The 17884-nt window shown below is 48.3% G+C and overlaps 1 protein-coding gene across 1 annotated transcript in view; it reads left to right on the top strand.

Annotated features, from left to right (window-relative positions):
• The first annotated feature begins 4228 nt into the window (after positions 1 to 4228).
• RXRG (retinoid X receptor gamma) overlaps positions 4229 to 17884 on the top strand; it is a 24296-nt gene continuing 10640 nt past the window's right edge. The window contains exons 1-2 of the mRNA XM_009273287.1: positions 4229 to 4330; positions 14900 to 15159. Of these exons, the coding sequence (XP_009271562.1) occupies positions 4282 to 4330; positions 14900 to 15159 (309 nt within the window). The 5' untranslated portion in view covers positions 4229 to 4281. The remainder of the gene's footprint in view (positions 4331 to 14899; positions 15160 to 17884) is intronic.

Raw genomic sequence — 17884 nt, 5'->3', positions numbered from 1 at the left:
CTGATGCCCCCCAGGGTGTGGCTGCTGGATGGCAGTCAGCAGCACTGAGTCCCATGGCAATGGCTTTCCTTCCTAAAATAACAGTGGCAGTCATAATGTCTTCTCCTTTTACATAACAAGGAGGGGAAATAAAAAGCATTCAATAATTTGAAGCAGTGACTTGTGCTACTTCTAGTAGAAATTGAGGGGCTGCCCCTGTACGGTCCTGCAATACCTCTTAAGAGAGACTGAGCTGGTTCCTGGAGTTTGTCACAGGCTGATTTGGGTACAGGGGCTGGAGCCTCTCCATATCCCAAAACCAATGGTGGTCCCCTAAATGAATTGCCTGACACTTGCTTTGCCTGAGGAAAAGGCCTGGAGGGGTTTCCTTGGAGTTGCTCCGTGTGTGCATGTGTTCTGCAGCACTAAGCACTCACTAACCCAGATCTGCTAAAAATCAATAAAGTAATCCACTTACTGCTTGGGACTGCCAACCTTTTTAAGGAGCTCAGAGCTGTTTTGTCTTCTTTCCTCTCCCCTTTCTTCTAAGCTGGAAGAAAGAAAAGAGGGATGGGGAAGCGGGTGCTGGCAGAGCTGGACTAAAATCAGGCTCTTTGCTTTGGGCAGATCAATAAAAATAATTCCCCACTAAAACTTCATTAGCGTGGAATTAAAGCTGCTGAGATCCCGTGCGGTCGGTAAGAATTAATGCTACTACTAAATCTCAGCACGGTTGGTGCTTAAAATGCAAAGCCGCTTCGTTGCTCACACCTCCCTATCCCAGTGCTGCCGGGGCTGAACTGGCCATGCAGCTGGCTCTGCTCCCACTCTGCCCCATGGCTGCTCGGTGGGGATATAGCCCTCTCATCCAGCCTGAGGGCAAGGGACAAGCCAGGCTGAGATGGGGGCAAGGTGCGACTCAAGCAGGTAGAAGCAAAGCTGTTGTGCAAGGGTGGATTTGTCTCTCAAAATAGCGGCTCAATTCTGAGTGCTGGTGGAGACTCGGGGTAGATGGCCCTGGTGTGTCTCTGTGGGGTGATGGACAGATGATGGGAAAGGTCTCTGGGTGGGTGCTGGACAGGCAGGCTTCCTGTCATGCCAGAGCTTTCCCTGACACTGGATCAGAGAAACATCCCTCTGGCAGGCTGTGCCTGAGGCTGCACAAAGTCTTTCTTTTCTGTGGAAGTCTTGGATCTTATTGAGGGTGTGCATGTGAAAATCACTTCTTTTGGAAGCAGATTGTTTGTTGGGGTTTTTGATTGAAAAATGTTTCTTTCAGTCTTGTCACAGAGGAAAAAAAAACTTGTCCTGCTGAGAAATTCAATTTTCTATCCAAAGATTGAAACAAGCCACCTTGCAGCCAGTTCCTCTGCAGCGCTCTGGGTCTCTGCTTGCAGGGCCTTGGGGCATCCCTGCCCCATGCCTGGCTCTTGCCTCCTGCCCCTAGCAAGGATCCCAAGTGTGGCTGTTAAGGGACAGCACTGGAGGCAAAGCCAGCGTTATCCTGAAATAGCAAACTTTGCCTACAGGTTAGAAATCCCTGTGGTTGCCAGTGACCTGATGCCACTTGGATTACTGCAGGGTGGAGAGGGTTTTGGAGGGACCCATAGGTGAGTGTGGGGCAGCACCCACTGAAACAGGAGCTGTGCCTACGGCTCCTGCACCTGGATGTAGCTGTGGACACTTGGAGGAGGGCTGGCCCTTGCTGAGGATGTTCTCTGGAGATGTCCTCATTGTATGTTGGGATGGTGGCAGGGGAGGACACAAACTCAACTGAACAGGGAGAGGGACAGGACATAGCACCACACAGTGAGATGCTGCTGTGTTATGCTCTTGTGCTGGTTATCAAACCCTCTGGTGTCTCTTCCCCAGAGCTCAAAACTTGTGGCCTGTGATTGGGGCATGTAAGCATGCTGCTCGGCTGCCTCTCCTCCTCCGAAACAGTTCTGCAGTGCCATTTATATTTGTGCAATAAAACAAATGAGATGTGAAAGGTGGCCAGATAGAAAATACGAGAGCGATCTCTTCTGTTTGTGTTCCCCCTGTAAGACTGCAGTTACTTGTTTTTTGCCTCAGTAGAACCTACTCTGAATACTGATCTCTCTCTCTCTTTTTTTTTTTAACTGTCAGAAAAAACAGTGTGTATATACCTGGGCCACAGGTAATGGGCTATGCAGAACACTGATACTGTTGCCTGCAAACCTCCTTGCTCTTGACACCAGTCTGGTTATCCATTAATTCTGCTAAGTGGAGATGCGCTCCCAAATGTTAGGCTCCTGTGCCCAGATGATAAACTCCAAGTCCTGGAGTTGCTCCGATGTACCTGCTACTCATAAAGAGCTGTACGTCCATGGCATGGTATCCTCCTGATATTGCACATTGTCAGGTGCTTGCAAACAGATGCAGAGTATAAATGGGAGGAAGCCAAATCACCTTTTAAAAATAACTTTAAAATCATTAATATGAGGGAGGGGAAAAAAACCCACCTTCCCTTGCTTAAACTCTCTGGCTAGAGAGGAATGTGTATGGCAATGTCTGAGAGTGAAGCAAGAAACAGAGCTTACAAGGGTAACCTTTCCTTCTCCTGCACACACAATACCTCGGGGCTGACAGCACCTCAGTCAGCATCTGCCTGAGCTGCGGCTGGATGCTGTGAACAGCTCCGTGCTGGCATATTGCATGCCTTCCCCTTGTAGCATGCTTAGTGCCAAAGAGCAGCGTGGGCCCTCGGGTGACCTGGAGGGGCCAAGAGCCAGCAGGCCCTTGAAGGATGCCAAACGTCCTAATCTGCTGTTCTTCCCTCTTTTTGTCTCACTGCTTGCATGGCATGCTCCCCACCCTGTATGTAAGGGTGGTTCATGGTCTCCCTGGGAAGGCAGAGCCCCTTGCTAGCCCCGTGGCCCCTTTCTCTGCCACACGGCCGGTGCCAACAGCAGGGCTGTAACCCACCTTCTCCTCCAACACACATGTAAGTCAGTGAAGAACTTAGTCTCCTCTCGCTTTACAACCTTGGGCAAAACTCCTCCCTCCTCCATTCCTTTGAAGTGACTTCATCTGAGGTTACCCAGATCAGAAACCAGAAACAGTGGGCTGTGCTATTGCCTGCATCCCTGCCTCTCCCCAAAATTGCAGCAGTTGGGTAGAGGGCTTGCTGTGCAGGGAACTGGGACTGCTCCTCCTCCAGAGTACCAGTCACTGGAGGAGGCAGTGCTGGAGCCTGCATGTGGCTTTGCCCCGATCTGGCAACTGGCTGCTTGTTTCTGCTTATTTCTACCTATTTCCTGCAGTACTTCATTGTCACGGTGGATGGGCATTAAATTGAAGTTGTGGATGTACGTATGGGACTGCCTGTGAAGCCTACTGCATTCTGCTGCCATGGTTGTGAATGCTTTACTGACTGCATGTGGCATGGATTGTGCCCCCTGGGCCCTGTCTCGTGTCCCCACCTCTTCTCATCCCATGCAGCTTTAGCAACTGGCTAATGATGCTTTTTTGAGGTGGTTTGGGTATTTTTTTGGACCCCTTTTGATGGGGTTGGGGAAGGGAGTTGAGCTTCCAGCTCCACCAGGTCCTGGTCCTCCTCAGCCCTGGCTGCGTTTCCTAGGGGTGACTCAGTCCAGCACCGCAGGGGCCACAACTACCAGGAGCACAGCTGAGGCAAGGCTTGGTGTGGGATGGGAGAGTGGAGCTCCCTGCCCCGCACAGCCCTAGCCCCAAAGCACTGTGATGGTTGCACGTGTGTGCCTGCCCTGTCTGTCAGCCAGCCCATCATCAGGGTGCCAGCCCCTCTGGGCGAGGGTTGGCCCTTTGCATGTCTGGAAAACACCTCCACATGGCTGGGGCTAGTATAACTAATAAACTGCATTGAGCCTTCACTGGTGGAAAACCAAAGCACCCCCCTCCTTCCCCACGATGCTCCTCCCCTAAACAACTTAAGCTCCCCCCCTCCTCCCAATTTCTGATCTATACCGGAGCCGTCATGCATTGATCGGCGTCTTATCCGGGCGATTATGCTACCCGGACGGTCTGCCGTGAATTTGCAGGGAGCCGAGACAGCTGAGCACAGGAGCCAGCCCTGAGCGGTGGAGAACAAGAGCATGTCTCATCCTGGCGAGCAGCTGCTGCCGGCGTGAAGCGAGGATGAGGCCACGGGAGGAGGCAGCTGCCCCGGCACCCTCCGAGAGCCCCTGCTCCTGCAGAGCCATGTCCCGACCCCGGCAGGCTGCGCTGCACTCTGGGCAGCTTTGAAGTTAGAGGAGGCAGTTGTGTTTAGAAAGGCAAGAGATGAACTGAAGATTAAACATGTATGGGAATTATCCTCACTTCATTAAGTTTCCTGCGGGCTTTGGCAGTAAGTATTTTACTTGTGTTTGCAATCTGTGCCTTCTGGGTTAGGTGGAGGAACTGATCCCACAGTAGGAGTATGGGGGGGGTAAAGGGAATTTAAAAACATGTTTAACCTAGCTCGTATGTGGCTGTAACCTACGGTGCCTGTGTGCTTATGATTGAAGCTGTCCTGTGATTATATGTGCTGTGAACTTCAACACAGACAAACCAAGCTGCCTGAAATTATGCAGGCTTGAGTCAAACCATGATTCATTGCTCTGAAGTTTAGTATACAGCATTTGAGAGATGCATGTGTGTGTTTGTGTGTGATGGACTGAATCTATTCATTGAAAGAATAGGATCAAACCAAGTAAGTATCTTTCCAATTGCATTTTTATTAAGTTGTTTGAGGAAAAAATTTAAATTAAAAAAAATTAAAACATAAAACAGCCCCCAAGAAAATCTAAAGAGGACTCTTTCCTTGCCCAGTGGCTGTCTCCTGCCCTTGTGACACAGATACCACCATAATCGTGTGAAGCTGTGTCAGATTAGCCAAATGAGGCTGCACAGCGAGACAGCGGTTTGCAAAGGGCTGCGTATGTGTGGCTGTGAGCTGCAATACCCCCGTGCATGCCAGCCGTGAGTGAGCCCCAGTTGCAGAAACCAGAACTGCTCTTGGGAAACGGACTTTGCAATTACTGGGGCTTGCTCATTATTTTTATCTGAAGTTATTCCTTTTGTCCTAACATGGGGGATGTGTAAAGGGAATGGGTTGAGGAGCTGTAGGGTGCCCCCCAACCGAGGCAGGGAGAAGGCAGGTTGGAGTGCTTGGCTGCAAGGGGCTGGAAGCACCTGTATGTTGGCTGCTGGCAAAGTATTGATGCTGCTCCAGGGAAGTTAAAGTGCATTGTTGCTTGTGGACGTGCAAAGCCTTAGTATCTCTGGAAAACTCCTCAAGTTGTTCCAGGCCCCTCAGGGTGGGTAAATGCCTCCAGGACTTGTTCTGGAGGCCCCCAGGCTGTATACATCAATCTGTTATTTCTCTGCTAGAGAAGAGGTTTGTGCAGACATTGGATTGCACATGGAATGTTCCCGCTATGTGTATTTTTTTTCCTCCCTCTTGCACCAGATGCTCACCTCTGGTAATTCTCCAACTCCAGAAAAGTCATTGGTATTGCATCAAGTCATTCCCAAGTTTCACAAGTGCTTGACTTTCCAAAGTACCTTTTTTAGGCAGTTTCTGCAGAAAAGAGATGACTTGTTGAAAGAATCTATTGCTCACTGGTGTTTTTAAGGAACAAGCAAAGACAGGCCAAATTCTCTCCTATTGCTGCAATAAGAGTGAAACAATAGAAGTGTTATTTGTGTTTAATTTATTGAGTATTACAAATTTACAAGGAAGCAAAAGAAAAGTGACATTCAAACTGATCTTCAGAGGAACCAGGCACAGATCCCTGTAAAGACAGGGGTCACAGCACTCAGCAGAACCTTTGGGAGATTTCTAGGAGAGGAAATTGGTAGTTGGAGCAGGCACTATTCTCCAGCCCACCAACAGTTCAATACACTGGGACTTTAACTTTCATTTAAAAGTATATTTAACTGGTGTTTTAACCTGCTTCTAACTTGGTTTAGAAAAGCAGAGGAGCTTTCTGCAGATGAACCTCTGACAGAGATGCAAAAACATTGGCCAAGTTTTGTTTTGGCTGCTTTAAAACAATTGCTCTGGCCTGTCCTATGCTCCCTGGACACTATAGAACTGCAGGTCACCGCTCACATCTACACTCCCCTCAAAGCTGGAGGGCTTCTATGCTCCCGAGGCAGCTTGAGGGGCCTGGGGGCCTGTAGGTGGTGTGGGGGCTGCCTCGCCCTGGGTTGTTGGGTCTGCAGAGAGGGATTTCTGGCTGTTTGAGAAGGCAATTGCTGCTCTGGCCAGACAACTTTAGGGCCTATGGGCTGTGGGAGAGGACACTCAGGCTTTGAGAGGGATGAAGCAGGATGGATATAGTGACCATTGATGGGGGAGGTGGTGTGGCAGCTTCCCACTGCCTTGGGATCCTCACTGCAAAGCCCATGCAGGCAACCTGCATGTCGGGCAGGCCCGCAATACGTTCATTGTCTTTGCTGCTCCCCGCTCCTTTAAAAATAGCTATGAAACTGTTCCTTGTCTGCCTGCGCTGTCACCATGAAGGGGGACATCAGGGTGGTGGAAAAGGGCAGTGTCCACACTAGACTGTCAGCTTGTTACATTCATTGTTCTTGCACTGTGTTGCTGGGGGGCACAGTTAAGGTGATGTGGCTGCTCCTGTTCAACATGTCTAGCTCTTAATTGTATTCAGATTTCCTTTAGCTCTGAAATTCTGGGCTTCATTTTGAGCATAACAGCAAAAAAAAGCATGTGTTTTCTTTCTTCTTTTTTGCATTCAAGTAACTGTTACATATGCTTTAACTGATTTTATCTGCATACAGGTTAGAAATAAGGTATGTGTTTTTGATGGTGTGTATAACTGTCACTTTGATCTTAAATGTCTGAATAACACCATCAAATTTGTCTGAGAATGTACATACACAAATTGCTAATAAGCACATCATTGGTGATGAGAAAAGGACAGATTCACTCTGAAGTGTTACAGATGAGTTTATAGAGTAGCAGGGAAAGTGTTCAGATAAGTCACCCTTACACATCTAGAGCAGGAGTTGTGCACTAAGGCAGATGGATTTGCCTTCACAGCCTGGGCTATAGGAGCAAGGAAAGGGCTTCAAAACGTGTTTTTATTCTCCAGAAGTTTGCATTTCATCCGGAGCCCAGCTCCCAGGGCAAGGAAAGGTGCTGTGCTGTCCTCTCTCTCTGAGCACTCTCTGGCACAGTTGGTTGGGGACAAGAACTAACTTGGCTCCTCCACAAAGTCTCTTTTATTAGTACTCATGTAACTTGGCCTGTGGCCACACCACCTCCGGCTGCAATCTTGTCAGCTCTCCCAAGCAAAGCGGGGTTAGGCCAGGTCGTTTGGGGGATAGGGAGAGTTGCAGAGGAAAAGCCAGGCTGTGCCTGGAGTGGGGTTGCTGCCCAGCTGTTTGACACCTTTTCACCTGTGACGGTCCCAGGTTTTGTGACCTGTAGGATGCTTTTTCCCTGGGTGTCACAGCTTGCCATGTCTGTACCTGTAACTGTGTATGTGAAGATGGAAGAGGGCTCTTTGACCCAGCAAAGGTGTGAGAAAATGCAGTGACTGGGCAACTCCTGCAGCTAGGGAAATGCAGATTTCTTTTCTTTATATGTTTTTTTAAAGCAGGAGACACTTGCCTTCAATTACCTGGGGCAGCCACAGACCCTACAGCTGGTGGGATCCTTTCTGATGAGGACCTGTAGCCTCTCCAGCAGTTTAAAGACCAGTGTAGGAATTTGTGCATGTTTTTTCCTGATGGATGCTGTGCTGGAGATCCCACTGGCCAGGGGGGAAATCTGGTCAGACAATCATGAAAAATCCTTCAGGTCTCAAATTCAACAACTTTTATTTCTTTGGGGATGAGAAACTTTATCCAACTCTTGTGTATTACTGTGGTAACCAGGGGGGTGTGATACCTTGTTAAGGTGAGTAAATTTGGCTTGCAGTCCTTATTTTAATTACCTGAGAAGCAGTTGCTAAAGGAGTCTTTCGTTGGCAAGATCACCATAGCCATAGAGTTACCCTGTAATGCGTGGTTCCTGTCAAAGTCATGGCAAAGCCTGTGTAGCTTCTGTGGATTTTGTTCCTTCCTTCCCTCCTCCTTAGCTTGGCTTCCTGGAGAGGAGAATATGTGGTTACACTGCAGGTGTGTCTTGTCCAAATGTCCTTGGACATATTAAGCTATTGACCCACTGTCCAATTTCAGTCAAATCGGACCAAGACCTCCAAATAGCATCTGATGCTGAGCTTGCACGGGGGTGGGTGAAAGTCTCATGTGCTTCCAGCCCACTGCTTCTTGTGGGCCAAGTTTTGGGTGGCCCTTGTTTGCAAGGGCAGCACAGGAGGATTACCTGAGAGGAGAAGGAGCAGCTCTTCCCACCACCCAGAGAGCTGAGGGAAACTTTCTCCCGCTTGTTGGTCTCCTGCCCTGTGCAGATCCCTGTTGCAAAAGCCCCGGCTCACATATGTGCCAGCACACCTCCAAAAATTTTTGCTTCTCCGTGATGTTAGCTGTCAGGGGAAGGCTGCATTATTTTTTGACTCAGAGCTGACCAGAAAGATGGAAGCACAAAGGTTACTGGACCTTAAAAGCAAGGCGAAAACAATAACCTTTCTGTAGGATATTAGCATGGCAATCTGTACTGCCTGTGGAAATCTGCTTGGACAGTTAAAAATACCACCAGAAAGGGAATAGTTTTTCAGTTTAGCTTCCATGTATTAAATAAAAACAACTTCTGCAGTCATAGCAGCAAAACAAAGATGGAAGCACAAAGGTTACTGGACCTTAAAAGCAAGGCGAAAACAATAACCTTTCTGTAGGATATTAGCATGGCAATCTGTACTGCCTGTGGAAATCTGCTTGGACAGTTAAAAATACCACCAGAAAGGGAATAGTTTTTCAGTTTAGCTTCCATGTATTAAATAAAAACAACTTCTGCAGTCACAGCAGCAAAACTTTGTTTGATTCCAGTTAACATGGGTTCCCTGCTACATAACTACATCCAATTTCAGGAGTGTTTCTCACAGGTATTTCCCTTGAAGGTCGTCCCCAAGGACAAGCTGCCTGCCAAGCTGTACCTCCCACGCATGCCCATGCTCCTCTGCTGAAATCAGCCCTTCTCTGCATGTCTCTTCCCACTTCTTGGTGCTCTCTGATCTGTGGAGGATGAAGTATCTGCAAAGTTTTGCTAGTCGTGTCAGGCAGGGCAACTTGCACCTTTAATTGTTCGTGCCAATGAAATGAACCCTTTCCGTGTATATCTGAGACCTCAGAAGCACAAGCCATGTTTTTCATTATTCGAAGAGTTTCTTCCAGCTTTTGATTCTCTCTGGCATTAAAAACAAAACTATGAAGGTTGAAAGTATCATCATCTCTAGGCTTGCCAGGGATCTGCAGGTCTCAGGAGGCAGGATTGCTTTAGGCCTTAGTTGAAGAAAGACTCCAGTGTTTAACACTGATATACCTTTCCTCTCAAGGCTTTTCTAGGTGTTAGAGCTGAAGGGGCATTAACCAAAACAAACTTGCAACCCATGTTGGTTAAATAAACAGTGTATGTAGGGCTCGAATGTTTCTGGTCTCTGTGCATTCTCATTCCACTTTCTGCTCAAATGTAATTGCTGAGACTGGTGTTTTCTGCCATTATTTGGGTGAAAATCAAGACAGCTTCATTGGTTGCAGCCTGGACACTTCTTTTCCTACTGCCATTGCTGAGACATTTGAGGTCACTTGTGTACTCTTGCAGGTAGTCTTTGCTTCCATGCCTGCCCCAGCTTTACCATGAAATGCTCACAGCACAGAGGTATCCAAGCTGGCTTTATCGAGCTAGTGTTGGTCCTGGACCAGTTTAGCTGTGTTAGCCCAGATCTGGCTGTTTAGCATTGGTGTGGTGGACCTGGAGCATTGGCTCTGCAGATGCATCTATCGGACACCTACGCATCTGCTGTGATGTAGACGGTGTTCATCGATTCCTGATTTTGTGAGCCTATTCATGCAAGTTTCTTATCCCTGGACTAGAATTTTGCTAAGGTGGAGGTGAAACACAGGTGGAAGTGGAGTATCAAAGCTTTCTGTCCTTGCGTGGCTTCAGTGGTTGGTGGGTGAAGGTAACACTGTTGCTTATGTCCTCAGGGGCACTGTTTTAAAAATGCAGAGAACCAAGTGGTTCTTAGGGTCTTCCCTCATTGTTTTTTCTAATGTAAGCAGAATGTCTATGCTGACATTAGATATGATCCTTATTCTAAATGCTAAAGCAACAGGATGGATGTTGTGTCTGTGCACACACTTCCAACCCACGGCTGCTCTCTGCAGCAAGTGATGTGATGAATTTGCAGAGGCAGTTTGAAACAGCAAAGCACCCAGAAACAAGTTTCTTCTTTTTAAACTTTGCTTCCTACAAAGAGAAGGCTGGAGTGCGTGCGTTTCTATACAAGAGAGTTTGTGAAGGGTTCAGGCGCTGGGTTCTCTGGACACTGCATGTCTGCAGTGGAGACATCAGAGAATCCACACAAAGCAGTTCCGTCCTGTCCTCTCTTCCTCTTCTCCTCCAGGAGAGAAATAAATACAGTATCAGGCTTCCCTGAACCTCTCTTCACCTGTCCAAGCATTAATGTGGAGGAGGGAAACAGGGGAGAAAGAGATAAACAGCCCATTTGTGGATCAGAAATAAGCTGGTCTTGAATCTGGAGTAGGTGGTTAAAAGCTGTAGCAAGCTCTGATGCTTGATGCAGGGTCTCAGCTGGTCTTCCCCAGCAGACATGGGGGACCTGGCCACTCTGGGAGCTGCACTCAGTGCTCATGGGCAGGGGCTGTGCCAGCCGCAGAACCCTTGCCTCCCAACGCAGGGCTGCCCTCCGCTCTGTTGGGGCCCCGCCGCAGCTGGCTGAATCCCCAGTATCGCTTGTCACCTTGCATTACCTGACAGACAGACTCAAGGCCCGCTTTGGCCTGTGTAAATGTCACCTGTGCCAAATGCCACTGGAGAGGCGGAGGCGGCCGGCTGCGGCTGGCACGCAGGACTGAGTCCCATCTCCCCAGTCCCCTCCACTCTGTCCCAGAGCTGCTTCCCCACCACAGAGCAGCTCCTTGCTGGTCCCGCTCCGCTGCCATGCTGATGTTTCTGTTCGTCCCCCAAATGATGGGAGAAAATACTTCAAGGAAAGCCATGCCATCCCTGTGAGCCCACGGCCTTTCTGATTGCTTTCTGTTGGGAGATGCATGACACTGTTTTCAACCAAAATGAATCAGACTTGCAATCTCTGCTGTTTGCACTGTCCAAGCCGGCCTGGCTCCTTTAGACTGAAACAACTTTGAGGGTATTCAGCTCAGGGAATAAGTAACCCCGGTGTCAAGCATGCTTTGGCATGGCTCTTCCTGCACACCTTCTGCCAGCCATGTAAATTGTTCCTTGCACAAGCTGATAACCTGGTAGCAGTCACATCTTACATCCCTCTCGGAGCACTCCAGCCTGAAAATGAGAAGCTGAGAGGCGTATTTCCCCAGGTGTGGGAGGGTGCATTTCTGCTTCCTCAGGGACTGACTTCGCAAACTTATCCAAGGGAAGGACTGGAAGTCAAAGTTTGGACCACCTTGCAGGAGTGCTTTGCTTTGATTTTTTCCTTTATTTCCCCCCCCCCCCCCTTTTCTAAATGCAGTTTGTATTACAGTTTGTAACAGACAGATAAAATTGTTCATTGGTAAATGGAAAGTTAACACTGATGATTTTGACCAACGGGTTTGTCACAGCCTTAGCAGGCCAGCATGGCCAGGCACTGTGGAAACAAGCATATTAACTCTGGTTTGTGTCATCAGGCCCTGGCAGAGCCTGGCTTTACACCTGTGTGCTCTCCAGTAGATATTTTCATTTATCCATCCATCTGCACCAGCAAACACTCCTTCATGCATTCATGCTTCCTCTTTGGTGTCTTATAGTTAGGGTAAGAGAGACAGGCACAAGCCCTCCAGGCTTCCTGGCTTCAGCCTTTGATCCCATCCTCAGGGCTAGGGGATTCCCCTGGCCATAGCCCTTGAACAGTCACCTCTTGGCATGGACACAAGCACACCATGGGACTTGCCCTGGCCAGCAGTCTCCTTGGGTGAAAGCTTTGTTCTGGGTCCTGTCCTGGTTTTGGCTGGGATAGAGTTAATTTTCTTCCTAGTAGCTGGTACTGTGCTGTGTTTTGGATTTAGCATGAGAATAATGTGATAACACACCAATGTTTTAGTTGTTGCTGAGCAGTGCTTACACTAGTCAGGGACTTTTCAGCTTCCCATGCTCTACCAACTGAGAAGGCTGGAGGTGCACAAGAAGCTGGGAGGGGGCACAGCCAGGACAGCTGACCCAAACTGGCCAAAGGGACATTCCATACCATGTGATGTCATGCTCAGTACATAAATTGCATCGTGCATCACTTGCTTTGTGTATTCTTTTATTATTATTATTATTATTATTACTATTTTACTTTATTTCAATTATTAAACTGTTCTTATCTCAACCGACGATTTTTTCACTTTTCTGATTCTCTCCCCTATCCCACTGAGGGGGGAGAGTGAGCGAGCAGCTGTGTGGTGCTCAGTTGCTGGCTGAGGTTAAACCATGGCAGTCCTTATGAAACTTGGAGCCTTTCTAATGGAGAAACTTAGTGGTGACAGTGTTTCTGTAAGGTCTGATGTAAATGCAAACAGTTAAATAACTCTCCTGGGAGTCTTTTCTTATTGGTTTAAATCTTCTGCGTGATACTTTCAAAATATGCCCTTTTCTGTGTTAGTGGAAAAGGATGAAGAATCATTCTTCTCCTTAGCTGTCCTGGTGTGACAGATTTCTGCCCAATCTCCCCTTCAGTGGCTTGTTTTCCAAGCTGAAGAATCCTCAAAGGCAATGTTGTTTATCTAGTTGTTTAAAGAGGCATAAAAACAATTTTTTTATAAGTCTGTGCTACAGATGCTGAGGGGGACTGTGAAACTACTCGCAGGTGATGAAAAAATGCATTTGCTTTTCTCTGAAGCCGATAATGGCACAAGTCAGGATGGTCCTTTTAAGTCCCAGGAAACAAGAGGTGCCGCTGTAAGCTGAGCGCTTAGGTAAGGCAGGGGCCAGGCAAACAGCACATCTTCTGCCCACTGCTAAAGGCTCTCCTGGCAGCTGTCTCTGGGGTGAAAAGCCTTTGCGCTTGGAAGCCATTACAAGGTAGGGATTTTTCTGTCTACTAACCGAAAACAGGCTACATGTCTCCATGATGGTGGCAGGGGGATGTGGGGTGACTCTCTCCAGCAGCAGGCAGGATCCCTGGCTCTGCCTCCAGACCGCCTCGCTGCCTCCAAGGCTTCTGCTGTTGTCATTGAGCCGGCTTCCTCTTGCTGCACATCGCTTTCCCACTGGGAGAATTGATCCAAAAAGCCAAAGCAAGAATTGACAAAGACCTTTTCTCCCCCCCCCCTGCAGAATTAAGTCTGAAGTGGGTTGATAACGGCGGATCGAGTCCTCCTTGACTCTGACAAATGTCTTTAATGTTATTCAGCAAGCTGACCTTTTCCCGTCTTTATTGTGCATCTTCCCTTTGAATCAGATTTGATTGTTACTTCAGGTAAAATAACAAACACTGTCACGTAAATAACTTTGCAATAATGTTAAAAGGAGGAAAAAAACAAACAAACAAAACACCAAAGCGCTGCCTTACTTGCAAATGCAATGGGAACAAGCATCCTCTGTGCCAACCATGGAAAACCAACTGTGTGACCTTCCCACACAAGATCTTTGCCTTGCTACTCCAGGGAATGATCTCCTGTGTTGAAAAACCAACAGAGAAACAATGGTTCATTGAAATGTTAACGACAGCTAATGCTAACTGGGGTTGGTAAATTCTAGGGGAGGGAGAAAAGGTCATATAAATCCTTAAAATACAGCTAGATACATAACCCATTGGGACTAGTGGGCATTTGATGCCCAGATACCCTCTGAATGTTTGAGACTGGTCTTATAGAAGGCAGTGTTTAGGCCTTGGGTGAGGCGTTCAGCCTCAGAGGCTGCCCTAAGGTAGCAATGATCAAGGTTATATTGCTTTTCTATGCCACCTCTTCCCCAGCGGGGTTCAGGGACAGATTGATCTCATGGGGCTACTGTGAGGCTCAGTTTGGCAATGTGCACTGGAGCTCTTTAGTGTGGAAGGAGGAACCCTCTTCCCTTGTGGTTGTGAGACTGTCTGCCCAGGCAGACTGTGTGGCCACAGTCTCTGCTCTGTCTTGTACTACGTGAGGAAAAGTAATGGACAAAATATTTTGTGGGTGCCTTGTCCTGTCACCCACATTGCTAGCATGTCATGGGCAGTTTCTGTCCTGCGTTGCATCCACCTCCTGAAGATGCTGGCATCAGGTTTTGAGAGCTGGAGGAACATGTGAAATAGCACGGTGGAGAGGTAAGCGGGTGGGAAGGGGAAGAACTGAACCATGGGAAGAAGAAGAGGAGCCTGCTGAGCATGGTGCCTGAGCCATCGCAGGGAGCAAAGGTGCTTCATAAGACATGGGGGGCATTTAGGGTTTCCAGTGTGGCTGGTGGAGATTTCATGGTTTCAAATGTGCGCTGTCTCTAGAGCCAGCTTGGACAAAAGAAATGGGACCTCAGGGAATAGTTCAGAGAAAACCAGCGTGGGGCAGGTAGGTAGCATGCCTTCTTCCAAGTCAGCTGAGGCACCGACGCAGTGAAGGAAGATTGGATTTTTAAGTATTATCTTCATAATATGTTTTGTTGCTGTATGTAACTCTATTTACTGTACCATAACCAATGTTTTGCTCTTTCCCTTTATAGCGTAAGGCATGTTTGCTGGTTGGCTTTGAGTCTTGACCAGCATCTAAGCTGCCACAACCAAGGCTGGGCAGCTGATCACTGTACAGCCAGCCTTGCTCATAGTGTTTTTAATCATTCTACTTCTCCCTGTAGATTCCCCTGTTCACGCCAGCTCCACATCTGTGAGCCCGTTGTCAAGCCTTTCCACAGGAAATTCGGTGGACGGGCACCACAACTACCTCGAGGCCCCTGCGAACGCCTCCCGGGCACTGCCGTCCCCCATGAACGCGATCAGGTCTCCAGTGAATGCGCTGGGCTCGCCGTACAGAGTCATCACGTCCTCCATTGGCTCACACCCCGTTGCTCTGTCCTCAGCCCCAGGCATGAATTTTGTGACACACGCCAGTCCGCAGGTAGGCAGATGTGCATATTTTGCTACAATTCATGGTGTTCAGACTGGGTAAAGTCCCAAAACTTTAGGGAGTGGGTTGGCTGCTGGGGAGTCTGGTGTGTTTTGGACACGTAGGGAGATCAGCTGTAAAGAACAATTTCCAGCATGTGAATCTTTCTGCATAAATCCCCCTGGCACAGACACGGAGAAGACACCTGTATATATTTCAAAATACCCTGCACAATAAGGGGAGAGAGCTAATTCCCAGGTCTGTTCTCACCATGGGTGCAGTCCAGTTCCCCTCCACTGCATCTATTGCAGTGTGTATAACTACTGTACGTGGAAATAATCGGGATAGCCAAGGGGTGCAGCATGTGAAGCATTTCCCTTCTTCCTGCAAAAGGATATCTGCTTTGTTTCATTATTTGGAAAGGAGACAGACCTTCTAGAGAGAGACAAATGTTAATGCTAAATGCCAGCCACATACTCTGTGTTGCATATAAACTTTGCCTGGAGAAAAATGAAGTGCTCCCGTCCTTGCTGTCTGAGCTCACTCAGGTGCTGAGGTTTCCCCTCCAGACAGGGGGGAGACCCAGGTGTTAGGGTCGGTGCCTCCCCAGAGCCATGGATGGGCTGGGAGCCTTCTGGGGTGGCTCTGTGGGGCAGGGACAGGGACACGCTGCCCCAAGAGCCTGGCACCACCTCTGGCATGGCTGGGACCAAGATGGCAGTGTGGAATTTTGATAGTGTGCTGAAATGTTCTGGGAGTCCAGATCTAAGTGGAAATTCTGCCTTTTGTTAACAAGACTTTGTGTTTTATTGGTGGGACCTGAAGGTAGGGAGTGCTTAAGAGCCTCATGGCTCCTGCTGAAGAAGCAGCAAGGAGATGGTCCCTGAGCCCTCTCTGCCCCATACCCTGCTGCTACTCCATGGTCTGTCTGAAGCTCTTCCTAGCACCTGCCACTGAGGCTGGGAGAGGATGGTATGGGGAGGTCCCTGAAGAGCTCTGAGAGAGAATAAGGGTGTTTTGGCAGGTTTGGCTTACCTTTCACCAGCATCTTCAACTCCTGCGTGGGTCTGGGCTACCTGCAGTGGGCGTGCTAGGCATCCTTCCTCCCCTCACACCACCCAACTGTTCCCCATTGACCTGACAACATTTGTGCCTGTGGCATCCAGGGCAGGTACTTTGTGGTGGTGGAGCTGGTGGCAGGATTGGCTACATGGAAGCCTTTCCTTTGGGGTTGGGGATGCTCTGGGAAGCGGTTTCCCCAGTCTGGGCACCATGCCAAGTTCCCAGCTCTGAGGAGTGGGTTTCATTTGTGTTGCCTCTAATGCAAGGAGACAGCTGGGCCTTGGGGATTCAGCAGGGAGGCAGCTAATGGATTTGGGTTCAAGCAGTTGTCCCAGATATCATACATGATTGCATTTAACCTGCAGGAGTCAAGCTCTGAGGACACTGATGGCTAAAACTGCCCCGTTCCCCCCCCGCCATACACCCTCTCTCCCTGTTATTGTCTCAAAGTGCAGCCAGAGAGAAAGAAAAGGTGGTACCTCAGCTCTGAGTAACATTTTAAACCATAAAAAGTTCCTCCTGGCTCAGCATCTTGCCAAGAAGAAGTTTTCAGGGTAAAAAAGGTGGCTGGACACTTGTGGGGAGGAAGGGGTTGATTTCTCCTTTCCTTGGGCCAAGCTCAGATTTTGAAGCATTAGAATTTACAGCTGCCTGGGCTGGGTCTCTGCTGGGGAGAGTGAACCTCTGTTCCTCTGGGCAATTTTTCCCTATACACTTTTATTTTCCAGTGGGGCAAAACAACCTGGCTCCTAATGTGGTAGTTTTTGCTGGGCAATTTGTATTTTCAATGTCATCAGACCTTTTTGAAGCTTTGAAAATGAAGGGACAGTGGTGAGGGAACATGAAAACAGGCTTCACCTTTTTATTTTTCTAATGACAGGTCCAAAAATCCCAATGGGATGAACCCTTCTTGTTCTTTGCTGAAATTCCCTGTGGAAATTATTATACTTTTTCATGGGAAATGGGCAATTTCTTGGCACAAATGGAGAACTTGCAACAGCATGCATGAAATCTAGTGGTTTAGATGTTATGGAGACTGTAATGAAGGCTGTAGCTGGATTTTCATTCAAAGCCTTGTTTTCTGTCCCTGCTTCTGCCCTCTTGCTGGGAAGAAGAACTTTAGCTGATAAATTGGGGTGACTGTTAAAAACAAGCTCACTGATGAAGAAACCATCCCCAGCCCTCAAAGCATGGCAGTGGGAAAGATGATTTGATAGTGGTTTTGGAGAGACACTGCTCTGCCCAGACAGCTTTTGACAAGACGTGCTCAATGGCCCTTAATCTTCGCTGCCCTGCCGACAACAGCTCGAAAGCAAATAGCAATAAAACGAAGCCCTGGGCAACATCAGGCTTTGGTCTCTAATCGATGTCGGTTTGTAACCTTTAACTTGCAGCAGCCGTGAGCAGCTCCTGGGAATCTCAGCTGGGGGCTCTGGGCCGTTTGCCTGTATCTCACTGCAGCTGATTTTAGATGCTCAGCCTGCTCCCTTTTTTTTAATCTGGCAACCCCAAATCTGCAAATCTGCTCCATTCTCCAGCCTGTGATAGTGTTTGGGAACCTAAGTCCTAGGGAGCGACCAAGATGGCCATGTTTTCATACGTTTATGCAGATTTGCGTATCACGAGGCAGGGAAGGTAATCCACCTTTTTTTTTTTTTTTTTTTTTTTTTTTAAA

Source organism: Aptenodytes forsteri, unplaced genomic scaffold, assembly GCF_000699145.1.
Source record: "Aptenodytes forsteri isolate BGI_AS27 unplaced genomic scaffold, ASM69914v1 Scaffold95, whole genome shotgun sequence".
Lineage (NCBI taxonomy): Eukaryota > Metazoa > Chordata > Aves > Sphenisciformes > Spheniscidae > Aptenodytes > Aptenodytes forsteri.
The sequence above is the reverse complement of the archived record's forward strand: the minus strand, read 5'-3'. Positions and strand labels throughout refer to the sequence as shown.